Genomic DNA, 13,517 nt, shown 5'->3' with positions numbered 1-13,517 from the left:
TTTTTTGGCAAAACATCAAATCACCCAGGTGACTCAGCCCTCTATAGCCCAGATTTGGTGCCCTACCACTCCTGGCTTTTTCCCAAACTAAAATCACCTTTGAAAGGGAAGAGATTTCAGACTGTTGATGAGATTCAGGAAACTATGACAGGGCAGCTGATGGTGATTGAGAGACCTGTGTGAGGTCCCAAGGGGGACTGAGTACCCAAGGGGGTCCTTTGAAGGGGACTGAGGTATCATTGTCCTTTGTACAATGTTTCTTGTATCTTGTATCTTCTTCAATAAATGTCTCTATTTTTCATATCACATGGATGGGTACTTTTTGGACAGACCTCATCATATACAGAATAATCTGTAAAGAATGGGACATGAAAAAAAGGGGTGCTTTGAAAACAAATTTGTTGAGTGTTAGAGGATTTACAAGTATTTTCACTGATCTTCATACCACTATGCCGTAGCTATTATTACCTTGATTTCACTGGCAGAGGGCAGAGGGGATTGAAGCTAAAAGCAGTGAAGTAACAAAGCTATGTAAGAACTTAGTCACCACTCCACGTTGTGTTAGTTATTACTCTATGCTGTGTCTAGAAACACTGTCTTCTACCATCTAAGTGCTGCCAGTTCCTTAAAATTCCTTAAGTCTTATTAATTGAAGTTATGAGATTTTAATCTTGTTTCTCAGCAAAGATGTAGGGAAATTGGACTTATTATTCTATTCTGGTTAATTCAGTCTTATTAAAGGAAGAATATTCTGTCAGTTGGAGTATTCATTTTCTTTGAATCATAGACAGTTTTCAACAGAAGTCTTATAAACTAAATCATGGACTATATATATTAAACATATATTCTTGGCTAGAAATGGAACTCTAGGGGTGAATAGTCAGTTAATTTGTGGGTGTGTTTGAAATGAGTTCTCTCATCATTCACAGTCATTTGTATCTATCAATAAATGATAGGTTTAGATTTCCACAAATGTGTTTCGAGTTCCATTTTTTGAATAAAGGAGTTAGGTTCAAATAATATTTTCATATACTAATTAACTATAAGCAGGTCAAAGGATATTTTCCTGGATCTGAAATGATTATATTTTTAAGAAATTATTTTTCTTTTTTTTTGTTAATCTTTTTTTATTGTTGTCCAAGTACAGTTGTCCCCATTCCCCACCCCACCACTGCCCCCCGACCCCAGCCATCCCCATTTCCCACCCTTGATCCTACCCCCCCTTGGTTTTGTCCATGTGTCCTTTATACATGTTCCTGAAAACTCTTCACCTTTTCTCCCATATCCCCTCCCACCTCCCCTCTGGGTACTGTCAGTTTGTTCTTAATTTCAGTGTCTCTGGTTATATTTTGCTTGCTTATTTTTTTATTAGGTTCCACTTATAGGTGAGATCATACGGTATTTGTCTTTCACTGCCTGGTTTATTTCACTTAGCATATTCTTATTTATAACTTTTCTTATTTTTCTTTGATTGTTCATCTTCGGTACTGAACCAGAGCAATGTATTATGACCAGTGACTCATACCATGCCTTCAAAGGCATTCGTCCTCTGCATCCTGTTTGCATTCCACTACTTTGGTTGAGAGAGGTCTCGCCTGTCCTTACAGCAGATATAAACTCTACAAGCACTCATCATGAGATGTCCATTTTATTCTGTACTTTCAGTGTTCCCAGAATTTAGAGTTGAAAGGGGGATTATGTATACATATATAATCTCCCCATAGATTAAAATAAAAAGGAAGTAGGGCTCTGGAGGAGTCTGAACATTTTGTGAAGATCATTTTTAAAAAATATATTGTACTTGTATCTTCAGCATTTTCCCCTCTTGAACATCGACCCAGTCTTAATTTTTTGACTTAGTATAACAGCAAGAACTACACAGAATTATCTTTCCTTGTTCTTTGCTGTTTGTAAACAACACACAATATTTATTTTTAATTTTTAAAATGATTTGGAACATACAGTTTGAAAAAGTAAGAAGAAAGCCTTAGACAAAATATGTTGGCAAAAGTATTATGTCACAGTTGCTTAAGACCCTCATAAATGGACAAATTAATTTTTCTAATTATTAATTAAGCTGGGATACACAAATTTTCTCACCTAAGGGGCACCAACTTTGGAATAGTCTTTTCTCTGTTAAGGACACAAAAAAAGATTCATACATTGCCACTTCAGGACATATGCAATACTGAATTAAAGTAAGTTTGAAAGGTCTGCTTTATCTATGCTAATCAGAAACTATAATATAAGTTTACTGGTATAATCCCCAAAACTCATTACAAAGAAGCCAACACATTTCACACACACAAAAGGACTTCAAAAGAACAAAAAGAAACTTATAATGAATATCTTAAATGTAAATCCATTTATAATCTGAGTTAAGATAGTTTATTCCCAGGCAGATCTGCTGCTTGGCTGATGGGCACAGAGGAGTTAGCAATCTGTGAAATGGCTATTCAGAAGTAATTTTCCTCTAAGAACCCAGGAGCTTGTAGCCATTTCTCTGACATGATTTGCAGGTACTGTCTGTAGTCTTATTACTAGTAGCACATAGAACAACTGGAGATGTAAGATGTTTCCTTAATGATTTTTCACCCCCTCTGCCTAACTAAATTTCCTCAATGTCATTTCAGTATTGTCTTCTTTTGTTCTGCCATTTAACTCAGTGAGACTTTAAAACTCATGAGTTAAGTTTTTGTTTAAGAATTAAAATGTCACTTAAGATACTTCTCTAAAACAGATTTTATAATACTCTGTAATACTCTATAAAGATGTCTTGAACTCAGGGACATGTATATAGAAGATTGTGTATTATGGAAGACTTTGTATCTAAGGCTTTCGAGTGATCCTTAAGTGGTGAACGGGGATTGTGTATAATGGGATTACCTCAAGGTACCTTATGTGGTATCTGCTGTAAGGTTGGATCAAAATTCTCTGCCCACCCCAGTCAAGTCTACTTTAAACTCTCTATGGCTGCTAGAATTGTTATTGTTATTGTTATTACTATTATTGTTATTATTATTTTTAAACTTGGGGCTTGGATTGTGTCATACACTTGGATAAAAACCTTTAATGGCTTCACTACAACTAGAATAAAATCTAAAATTTTATCATATTTAAAATCTTACCTAAAATCTTAATCTAAAAACTAAAATTTAGTTTTGTTTGTGTCTTGTTGCCTACATGCTTTTCATATTTGTTGCACAGACTTTTGTGGGGAAAATTTGAGTTTCTCCTACATATCATGTTTCTTTAGGTTTCTATGCCTTTGCTCTTGCTTTTTCTCTAATCTAAGTTTTGTTTGCATTCTGGCCTGGTGCATCCTCACTCATCTCCTAACTAACTCCACGAAGCCTTCTCTAATTAAGCCGGGTGTATGTAACCAATTCATTTGTCATTTTTATTCTTTGTGACTTTGGCCATACTGTTATTATTCCTTATTACACATTGTAATTAATATACATGTATATAATGTATATGTATATGTATCTGTGCCCTACTGCACCACCCACTCATGTCTGTCAATACCATTACTCAGGACAGGAAGAGTTTTTTGTCTTTTCTCTCATCTAGTTCATTACATTGTACTAGTCCTTAACTTTGAAATACAAAATAGTTTACAAAAAGATTTCTAAAAACTTTTACTAAAGATTTATCAATATAGTCTATATGTGGTAAATAGATATATAGTACTGCTTAGATTATAATTTTATTTACTTATATATTTATTTTTATTTAATCGTTATTGTATTTTTTCCATTACCATTTAGTCACCTTATACCTCCCTCAGAGCAATCAATACTCTGCTGTCCATGTCCATGAGTCCTTTTTCCTTTTTGCACAGTCCCTCCACCCCCTGACTTCCCTCCCCACTAGCTGTCATCTGGTCTACATCTATGAGTCTGTCTCTGTTTTGCTTGTTACTTTAGTTTGTTCATTAGATTGCTTTCACATATGAGTGAAAGTGTATGGTATTTTTTTTTCTCTGACTGGCTTATTTCACTTAGCACAATGTTCTCTAGGTCCATCCATACTGTCACAAAGTGTACATGTTTCTTCTTTTTTTATGGACAAGTAGTATTCCATTGTGTAAATGCCCCATAGTTGTTTTATCCACTTACCTACTCATGGACACGTGGGCTGCTTCTAAGTCTTGGCCATTGTAAATAACATTGCAATGAACCTAAGAATGTTTATGTTCTTACAAATTAGTGTTTTGGGTTCCTTCGGATATATTCCCAGAAGTGGCATAGCTGGGTCAAAAGGCAGATCCATTTTTAATTGAGATATTTCCATACTGCTTTCTACAATGGCTGTACCGATCTGCATTCCTACCAATAGTGCAGGAAGGTTCCCCTTTCTCTACATTCCCCCTAGCACATGTTGTTGTGGATTTATCTATGATAACCATGGTTTGAGATGATACCTGATTGTGGTTTTAATTTGCTTTTCTCTAATGATTAACATTGAGCATCTTTTCATATATCTATTAGCCGTTTGTATATCCTCTTTGAAAAAGTGTCTATTCAGTTCCTTTGCCCATTTTTAAATTTAGTTTTAAATTGTTTTTTTTTGTGTTTTCGGTGTTGAATTTTGTAAGTTCTTGATAAAGTTTGAATATTAACCCCTTATCAGATGTATCAGTGAATATGGTCTCCCAACTGAATACAGCAATGCATCAAAAAGATCATACCCCAGGATTAGGTGGGATTTATTCTGGTTGTTCACAGTTGGTACAACATTCAGAAAGCAATAAATGTGATTCAGCACATAAACAAAATGAAGGATAAAAACTACATGATCATATCAATAGATGCAGAAAAAACATTTGATAAAATACAGCACCCATTTATGATAAAAACTCTCAGCAAAGTGGGATTAGAGGAACATACCTAAACGTAATAAAGGCTGTGTATGACAAACCTACTGCCAGCATCATACTCAACGTGCAGAAATTACAAATGTTCCCTTTATATTTGGGAACAAGACCAGGATGTGCACTTTCACCTCTCTTATTCAACGTAGTACCAGAAGTCCTACTCACAGAAATCAGAGAGGAAGAAGAAATAAAAGGCATCCAAATTGGAAAGGAAGAAACAAAACTGTCATTATTTGCAGGTAGCATGACACTGTACATAGACAACCCCAAAGATTCCATCAAGTATCTACTAGAACTGATAAATGAATTCAGCAAAGTAGCAGGATTCAAAATTAATATCCAGAAATCAGTTACATTTTTATATGTCAATAATGAGCTAACAAAAAGGGAAATTAGAAGACAATCCCATTCACAATTGCTACAAAAATAATAAAATACCTAGGAATAAACCTAAGCAAAGATGTAAAAGACCTGTACTGGGAAAATTATGAGACACTGAAGAAAGAAATTGAAGATACAAATAAGTAGAAACACATACTGTGTTTATGGATAGGAAGAATTAACATATTGAAATGTGCATACTATACAAAGCAATCTACAGATTCAGTGCAATTCCTATTACTATTCCAAAGACGTATTTCACAGAACTAGAACAAATATTTCAAAAATTTACATGGAACTACAGAAGGCCCTGCACAGCAACAGGGATTCTGAGAGAGAAGAACAAAGCAGGAGGAATCATGTTCCCAATATCAAACTATAAGGCCATAGTAATCAAAACAACATGGTACTGTCATAAAAATAAAAACAAAACAAAACAAAACAAAACACATAGATCCATGGATCAGAAGAGAGAGCTCAGATCCATGGAACAGAATAGAGAGCTCAGAAGTAAACCCACACTTTTATAGTCAATATTTGACTACAAGCAAGCACATTCAATGGGCTAAAGACAGTTTCTTCAGTAAATGGAGTTGGGAAAATTGGACACCATGTGCTGAAAAATGAAACTAGACCACTGTTTTACACCACACACAAGAATAAATTCAAAATGGGTCAAAGACTTAAATGTTACACCCAAAACTCTAAAAACTGTAGAGGAAAACATAGGCAGTAAAATCTCAGTCATTGCTCATAGCAATATTTTATTGGATATATCTCCCCAGGCAAGGGAAACAAGCAAACAAACAAACAAATGGGGCTACGCCAAACTAAAAAGTTTTTGCACAGCAAAGGAAATCATCAACAAAATATATTTTATTTTAAACTCTAAAATAAAAAAAATCTTAAGAATATTCTTTCCTCCGAAGTCAAGTTCACCAGGAACTGTTTCAAGTCCCTTGATTGCCATGGCTGTGATGCGCAACAGACAGTCGGGGTCGGCCACTGGTTTTGTGCAGCTCCTAGTTGTTATTGCTAATGAGAACCCTGGAGTCTCAAATTAACAATTGCTATGAAGGACAGCAGTTAAGGCCATTTGTCTCCAAGTGAGCTAATGCAGGTTGCACTGGTAGTTTAAATTTATACACTGAGGGCACTCGCTATTATAAAGGGCAATGGGGGTCCTCAGGGCATGTGATGTAAAGCAGTAAGTCATTTTTGGGTTGAGAGCAAATTATGCTTTGAGACAAACTTTCCCCATGCTATTGTGAAGATGCATTTCCTTGCAACCTCTTTCATTGATCAATTTTAAATTAAAAATACATCATTTTTTATGAGAGCATTTATAGAAAGTCTATTTTAAGCATATTTAATGGAGAATATTAAGCTTTCAAACTGGTGAAGTTTAGTTATTTTAAAGGATTGAAGTACTTATGTGTGTGATTCAAGGATTCCCACGTACATTTTCTGCTTTTTAAAAAGGTCATTAGGGCTGTAAGTGTCTTCTGGGCATATCTGATCTTGCCTTCTTTGCCTGTGCTGCTAGCTTGGGAATGTAACTTTTATTGATATTCAGATTGACAAATTTTGATGAGGAAAATGAATTCCTTGTTTACAGAGCAGAACTTCTAGGGCTGAAGCTTACCACCCTGTAGTCTGCTGTTTGGTTACAGAATTCACTGAGTTTCTTTCCAAAGATTCACCATGGAAACTAAATAAATAAGCTACTTAAAAGGAGACAGGTTATTGGTTTTCCCCCTTAAACCCACTGCTGGATTTTCATTAGTACTAATTCATTTTCTTTCAAGATTAGACATATAGGCCAGTTCTTATTTTCATGAACCGAATAAACATGTTGTGTTGTTCATGCCTGTATCTATGTAGGGTGAGAAGCTAATATAATTCTATCACTGTCATAACATTTCCCTTGAAAATAAAGCCAGGAAAAATTACTGATAAAAAAGGGAGAGCCTGCCTCCATTTCTTAAAGCCATTATTAAATGAACTGGAAGTGGTGAGTATGATTATAGGCTAATCTTATTGGTTTTGTGCTTTAGTTTTTCCCCTCCTAGTAAGTTATAATTGTGTATGAAAGTAATCTAAATAAAGTACTGGAGTGTATCACTGCCCTCAAACATTTTAGATCCTATAAAGTTTTAACTGGTTCATTTGATATTATATTTACCTTACAAAGTATTCCTTTAAAGCAAGGAACTTGATAAGACTTAAGTACTAACTTCACCTTTTTGAACTTGCATTATGGAAAAAGATGGTTTTCACTCTTTGCCTATCTCCCCTTATAAACAATAAAGGTATTAAAAACTATTAAGGTTCTATATGGTTTCTAAATTTCAGGAAACCCTCACTAAATGTGTATCTAACATGCCCCGGCCAGCCTGTGGTTGGGTGTCATCTCGCAGAACGGAAGGTCGCCAGATTGATTCCCAGTCAGGGCACATGCCTGGGTTGTGGGCCCGCATGCAAGAGGCAACTTATTGGAGCTTCTGTCTCTCATCAGGGTTTCTCTCCCTCCCCTCCCCTCTGTCTAAAAATAAATAAAACCTTTTTTTTTTTAAATAAAGATTTTATTTATTTATTTTTAGAGAGGGAAGGGAGGGAGATAGAGAGAGAGAGAGAGAGAGCAAGAGAAGCATCAATGTGCAGTTGCTGGGGGTTATGGCCTGCAACCCAGGCATGTACCCTGGCTGGGAATCGAACCTGGGACACTTTGGTTCCCAGCCCGCGCTCAATCCACTGAGCTACACCAGCCAGGGCTTTAATAAAACCTTTTAAAAATGCATATATAACACTATACACATATGTCTAATATTATTTTTCATATTTTAAAATCTGTTCCCCAGACTTCCATCTGAGGCTCCTTTGGTTTCTTATTCAGACAAAATACTGATAGAAATTTCATTTTGGGTGAAAATTTAACAGGAATGGCGATAAGCAGGAGTACCATTTATTAGTAAAGTTATGAGTACTACATTTACATATTGCAGTGTAATGCTTCCCTCTCCAGCACGTTGTCCACTGTTAGCACACCTGGTTAGCATGTAGCAATCTAATGTTATTTTCCCCCTTTTAGGTGGCTGTACTTTTGATGATGGTCCAGGGGCCTGTGATTACCACCAGGATCTGTATGACGACTTTGAATGGGTACATGTTAGTGCTCAAGAACCTCATTACCTGCCACCTGATATGCCTCAAGGTGAGAATCATTCTGTTTTACCCAGGGTTGAGGAAATCACTTTGGAATATGTAGCATTTTCTTATTTTAGATATAAATTAGTAATAGTTTAGTTGTTACCATAAACTTCTATGATCAAGTTTCTTGACTACATCTAAAAGCCTTAATCTAGTCCTTGTTTTTCCCTTAATAATGTTCTTTAATCCTGTTTTTGTTCGATAGCTCATTATATCTTTATTATCTCTGATGTTGAAAAGATATTAGTTTTTAAAAAAATTCCTATTTAATAAAAAGCCAAATGTAAATGAAACCAAGAAATAAAAAAAGAAATAAATACAATGAAGAAGAAACAAAATTCATTCAAAATAACCTAAAATATGAGATCAGCTCTCTTAGTTACCTGTACAGGTGTGACCCAATCAAACTAAAGGGAATCCTTTGACTCCGTGGTGGGAGGTTGCTTATCGTCTCATTGTCCCTCTGGTCAGTGGCGCTGAGGAAACGCAGCCTGGGCACCAGACTGTCAAATAGAGAATGTCTTTTCTGAGTGAGTTGTAGAAAAATAAGGCTGAGCTCTGACCATTCCTTACCGAGACCTTGTTAAACGCTTAGGATATTGGTTTTATGAAATTCTACATTGTCTTATTGTTTAAACCAGTTTTGAGTCATTTTTTCTCTGGACTAATAGGGGATATCAATGTATACATATTACTTTACACACTATCAGACTAATATTTGTACCTCCAGTTCTGCATAGTAATTTGGAACTCATTCTAAACTCTATGCATATATATTTAACAAAATTAATTGTCAAAATTGAAAATGCAAATGGTAATTTGAAAATACTGTGCCAAAGAGAATAAACTGTTTCCTTCCAATATGTAGAAATAAACAAATGTGTTTATATGGTACAATCATATACTATATACAGTCATGTGCATATAATATGCTGTTGAGGAAGAACAAACTTTCCTCTGCCCTAGAGGTTCTTTCTGGCTGCTATAACAATCAAATAGACGTGAGACAGATTAGCAAGAGAAAATGACCAAATTTAAGACTTGCACGTGTGTGGCAATGCCACATACATGACAGAGCCCGAGGCCCCACGTACATGAGAGCTTTAGAGACGGAAAAGTAACATGGGAATATAAGACATCCTGAGTTAGGGATGAAGCAAGGTGCTCTGAGGGCTTCAAAGGGTCATTTTGGGATGTTACAAAGAGCTGATGCTTAATAAATGAAGTTTGTGCTGCCCTATAAATAGGTCAACAAGAGGTTATCTCTGATAATCTCTTATTATGGGCAAGTTCCAGGTAGTTAAGGGAGGGGCAGAAGTTTACCTTGAGCCTGAGGTTAAAGTTGCCATTAGCTCCAAACAGTCTGCATACCTCAGAGGCACATGTCGGGGCAACTTATTCTGAACCCCTGTGAGAAAATATAGTAATATACAATAATATAATATAATATAATATAATAGTATACTATATAATAATATATCAACATTGATTATAATATATAATGGTGCATAATTGATGGGCTGATTGACTATTATAATAATTTCAGTTTTAAAATACATTTTCAGTATTTTTACTGTGATTACTTTAAAATACTTTAATCGTTATGAATTTTCTAGATTCAGAAAAGTCTTTAGACTGAGTGTGGATTTTAGGTATGAGATTTTTAGACATAGCCAATGGAATGGAAATGAAAATGTCAATCTGGTGATTGAACTTATATAAAAAAAACCCCAAAAGTGAAATGATTAACAGTAAACAATAACATACTACAAGTTTACAAAGCAAATAAAACCACAATGGTACATTTCCAAAGTGTGGTTTATAAATGAACATGTCCTTAGAAAAATGTTTTAATTAGTTTACCCAGTGATGTATTCTTTGAGAGTAGGGTGAAGTAAATCTACTTTCTTTTCTAAATTGTCACTTTCCTGGGCTGAGTAGGCAAATGGTGATTTGTGAAGCTGAAAAGAATCTTAAGTTTTTGGCCATAGGAATAAGTTGGTACTAGGTGGCTGGCATCCTTTGCTTCTTATGTTTGACCCCTGAGTTGTCCGCCGACTCATTTAATTTTGTGCATAGGTTTGTATTTTTTTCTTCAAAGGTACATAACCTTATTTTCCTGGTACATGTTAATTAAAGGAACTATTGTAATATTTCACCTGAGTTTTCTCTGAGGTATATTTAGACTGAATGTTTTTTATAAAATTAAAAGGGGTGGGCTGGGATGCACACATTCTGACTGTTTATCATCAGGGAATAATCAGAAATATGTTGATTTATGGAAATGTTACCATTGTTAATTACCACTGAAGATGGGTAATGAGTAGCTGAAGAGGTACTGCTCAGATGACCTTGCTGGCTCACCTCTGATGAACAGTGTAATAGGTGGTTTACAGGACAGGATGATAGGCACAGAAAATGAAAGTGTTTGAAATTCAGCCACATCTTCTAATTAGTAGGACATTAAGTAATTAATCATGCAGAGGAGGGAAAAAGGTCACAGCCACTTTATTTTTGCCAAATGTAACTTACGTTTAGTCTCAGAGAAGGTGAAGGAGAGCACCCCCATATTCTCCTTTTACTGGCCTCTTTCTACCATACATGCTGCCCCTCCCCCATTTTCCTTCCGCTGTTTCTCTAACATGCTCACTGAATGTTATCTGTTCATAATTTGAGATAAAAGGAGATTTTTAGATTTATCATTAAAATTTAATGAACGCTTCATTTGTTTTCAAGTAAATTGTCAGGCGTGCTTCCTTTTAACATTTTTTAGCTTTTTAAATGTTTGGCGGTCCCAAAGTACGAAGGCTGGGACTCCAATGCAAAGTTGTTTTTGAATTGCTGAACTCTCTATAAAGTAGTTGGACATTGTTAATTGACTTCATTTTATTGACCTTTTTGGACTGGGAAAATAGAAGAGAAGAAGAAAGACAAGGTCAATAAATAGATTAGAATAAAAGAAGACTGAAGATGGGTAGAAGAATAGAGAAAAGAAGAAAATTATCTGTCCTTGCTTGAAGACATAATGCCATCAATATTTGCATATAGTGTTTTTCAGCATTTCCTACCCCCACACTACCTTTGTTGGGTGACAATGAGGGTGGGTGAAAGGCCTGCCGAGAACTTTTAAAATAACAAGCAAAAAAAGAGTATATTCTAATGGCCAAAAAACATGAAAATGTGAGCAAATACTCAACTGAGTCATCAAGGAAATGCATATTAAAGCCACAGTGAGAAACTATTACATACTCAGAAGAACATGAAGAGTCCAATTTCAAGTGTTGGTGCGAGTATGGAGTCAGCATAGCTCTTATGCAAATCTGTGCAACCACTCTGTGCAACCTAATGACCTAGCAAATCCGTTTTCTGATATAAGCCAAGTGGAACTGAGTACACACGTTTTCCAAACAACATGTGCAAGAATATTTACAGCAACGATATTCAAAATAGCCCCAAACTGAAAACAATCTAAATGCCTATCAACAGTACAGTGAATAAATAGTGACATATCCATATAATGGAATATTACATTATAATGTAAATGAACTATTACTATATATGATATCAGTGAAGATCACAAACATAATTTGGAGGGAAAGAAACTAGACCCAAAAGAGTAGGTATTGTATTTCTTTTATATAAATTTCAAAATTTCAAACACAAGGAAAACTAATTGATGCTAGTAGATGTCAGGGTATTGTTTACCTGCAGAAGGGGCTAGCAGAGGTGGGGATGGTAAGTGCTTGGAAGGTGGCATGAACATAGCTTTTGGATGCTAGTTAATACTCTTTTCTCGATCTGGATATCCTTTGCACAATTGTGCTCGAACTGTGCAAAAAGTCACTGAGCTGTGCAATTGTGAGTTGTGAACTTTTTAATATGTATCTTGTTTATAAAAATTGTCAAAAAATAAAGTAGAATTAAACCAGTGTTTACACGTATGCTATGGAAATAAAACTAATAATTAACAAATGTTTTCTTCTTTTCATTAGAAGAAAAGATAGTAATAAGAGACCAAAATGGGCCCCAAACCTTTTATCCCCCAAGCTGTTCCCCCCACCTCCCAGCAAAGATGTGTGTTTTTTGACATCTCAGGGCTTTTGAATGTTCTCTTCTCTCTGCTTAGACAATTATTTGTGCCCTTATCCACTCACCAAACTCTTACCCCTTCTTACTATGTCTGGCCGAGTTTCATCTGTATCAGAAAGATTTTCTTGACTGGCTTGGAACTCATTATTTCTTCAATCCTCATATCCGAATATGTTGCCAGTGTACTTTGTACACATTTCAACTGCAGCTATTATAGTATCATTATTTATGTCCTTCTCCTCACTAAGCTTTAATGTCCTCCTGAGCAAAACTATATTTTTCATCTTTGATTTCCCATGAGACACTAGTTCATTTTACTCAGGCAAAAATGTCAACTTATATAATGTGAATTAAAATAGTTTGATCAAGTAATCAAAATGGTTTTCCTCTTTTTAGAAAATTAATTGAAGAATAAATTTCCCCATTTCCCAAGCATTACGTTCAGTTCCAATTTTAAAATAATTAAAAGACCTTCACAGAACTATTAATATTTGCCTTTTACCATATAAATGCTTTCACCTATTTATTGTGGGTACAATTTTAAATGTTATTAATACTACAAAGAAGCTCCCTTTAGGATCTCTCTCTCTCTCTGTCTCTCTCTTGCCCTGTGTTTGTGTGTCTCTGTCTTTTGTTTGTTAAATTAATTTAAATCTTCTACTGCTCAAAAGCCTGGTATATAAATAAACAAAGCACAGAGAATGAGAGATGTTACATGGAACTAGAAATTGTTTTTCATCTTGAGTACATCTGTGTCCATGACCTTGTTTGTCACATGTTCTTTTATCTGTATGACCTCCTGAAACAAATTCATTTGACCATTTTGCTCTATGTTCTGTCTCAGATCTGAAAGTGGGGATCATGATTGACATCTCAATACATTTATCTTCTACTGTAATTATAACTGCTTTTTCTTTTTAAGAGGTTTTTGTAAAATGACTAATTGAGTTTTAGTTTA

The 13,517-nt window shown here is 35.2% G+C and overlaps 1 protein-coding gene across 4 annotated transcripts in view; it reads left to right on the top strand.

Moving 5' to 3' along the window:
- PTPRK (protein tyrosine phosphatase receptor type K) overlaps nucleotides 1-13,517 on the top strand; it is a 487,814-nt gene that overhangs the window by 106,796 nt on the left and 367,501 nt on the right. For all 4 annotated transcript variants that reach the window (XM_045842702.1, XM_045842700.1, XM_045842699.1 and 1 more), the window contains exon 2: nucleotides 8,352-8,474. In XM_045842702.1, the coding sequence (XP_045698658.1) occupies nucleotides 8,352-8,474 (123 nt within the window). The remainder of the gene's footprint in view (nucleotides 1-8,351; nucleotides 8,475-13,517) is intronic.

The sequence above is a fragment of the Phyllostomus hastatus genome, unplaced genomic scaffold, assembly GCF_019186645.2.
Source record: "Phyllostomus hastatus isolate PE091 unplaced genomic scaffold, TTU_PhHast_1.1 phas_contig_40, whole genome shotgun sequence".
NCBI classification, from domain to species: Eukaryota; Metazoa; Chordata; class Mammalia; order Chiroptera; family Phyllostomidae; genus Phyllostomus; species Phyllostomus hastatus.
This window is presented reverse-complemented; position numbering and strand designations above follow the sequence as displayed.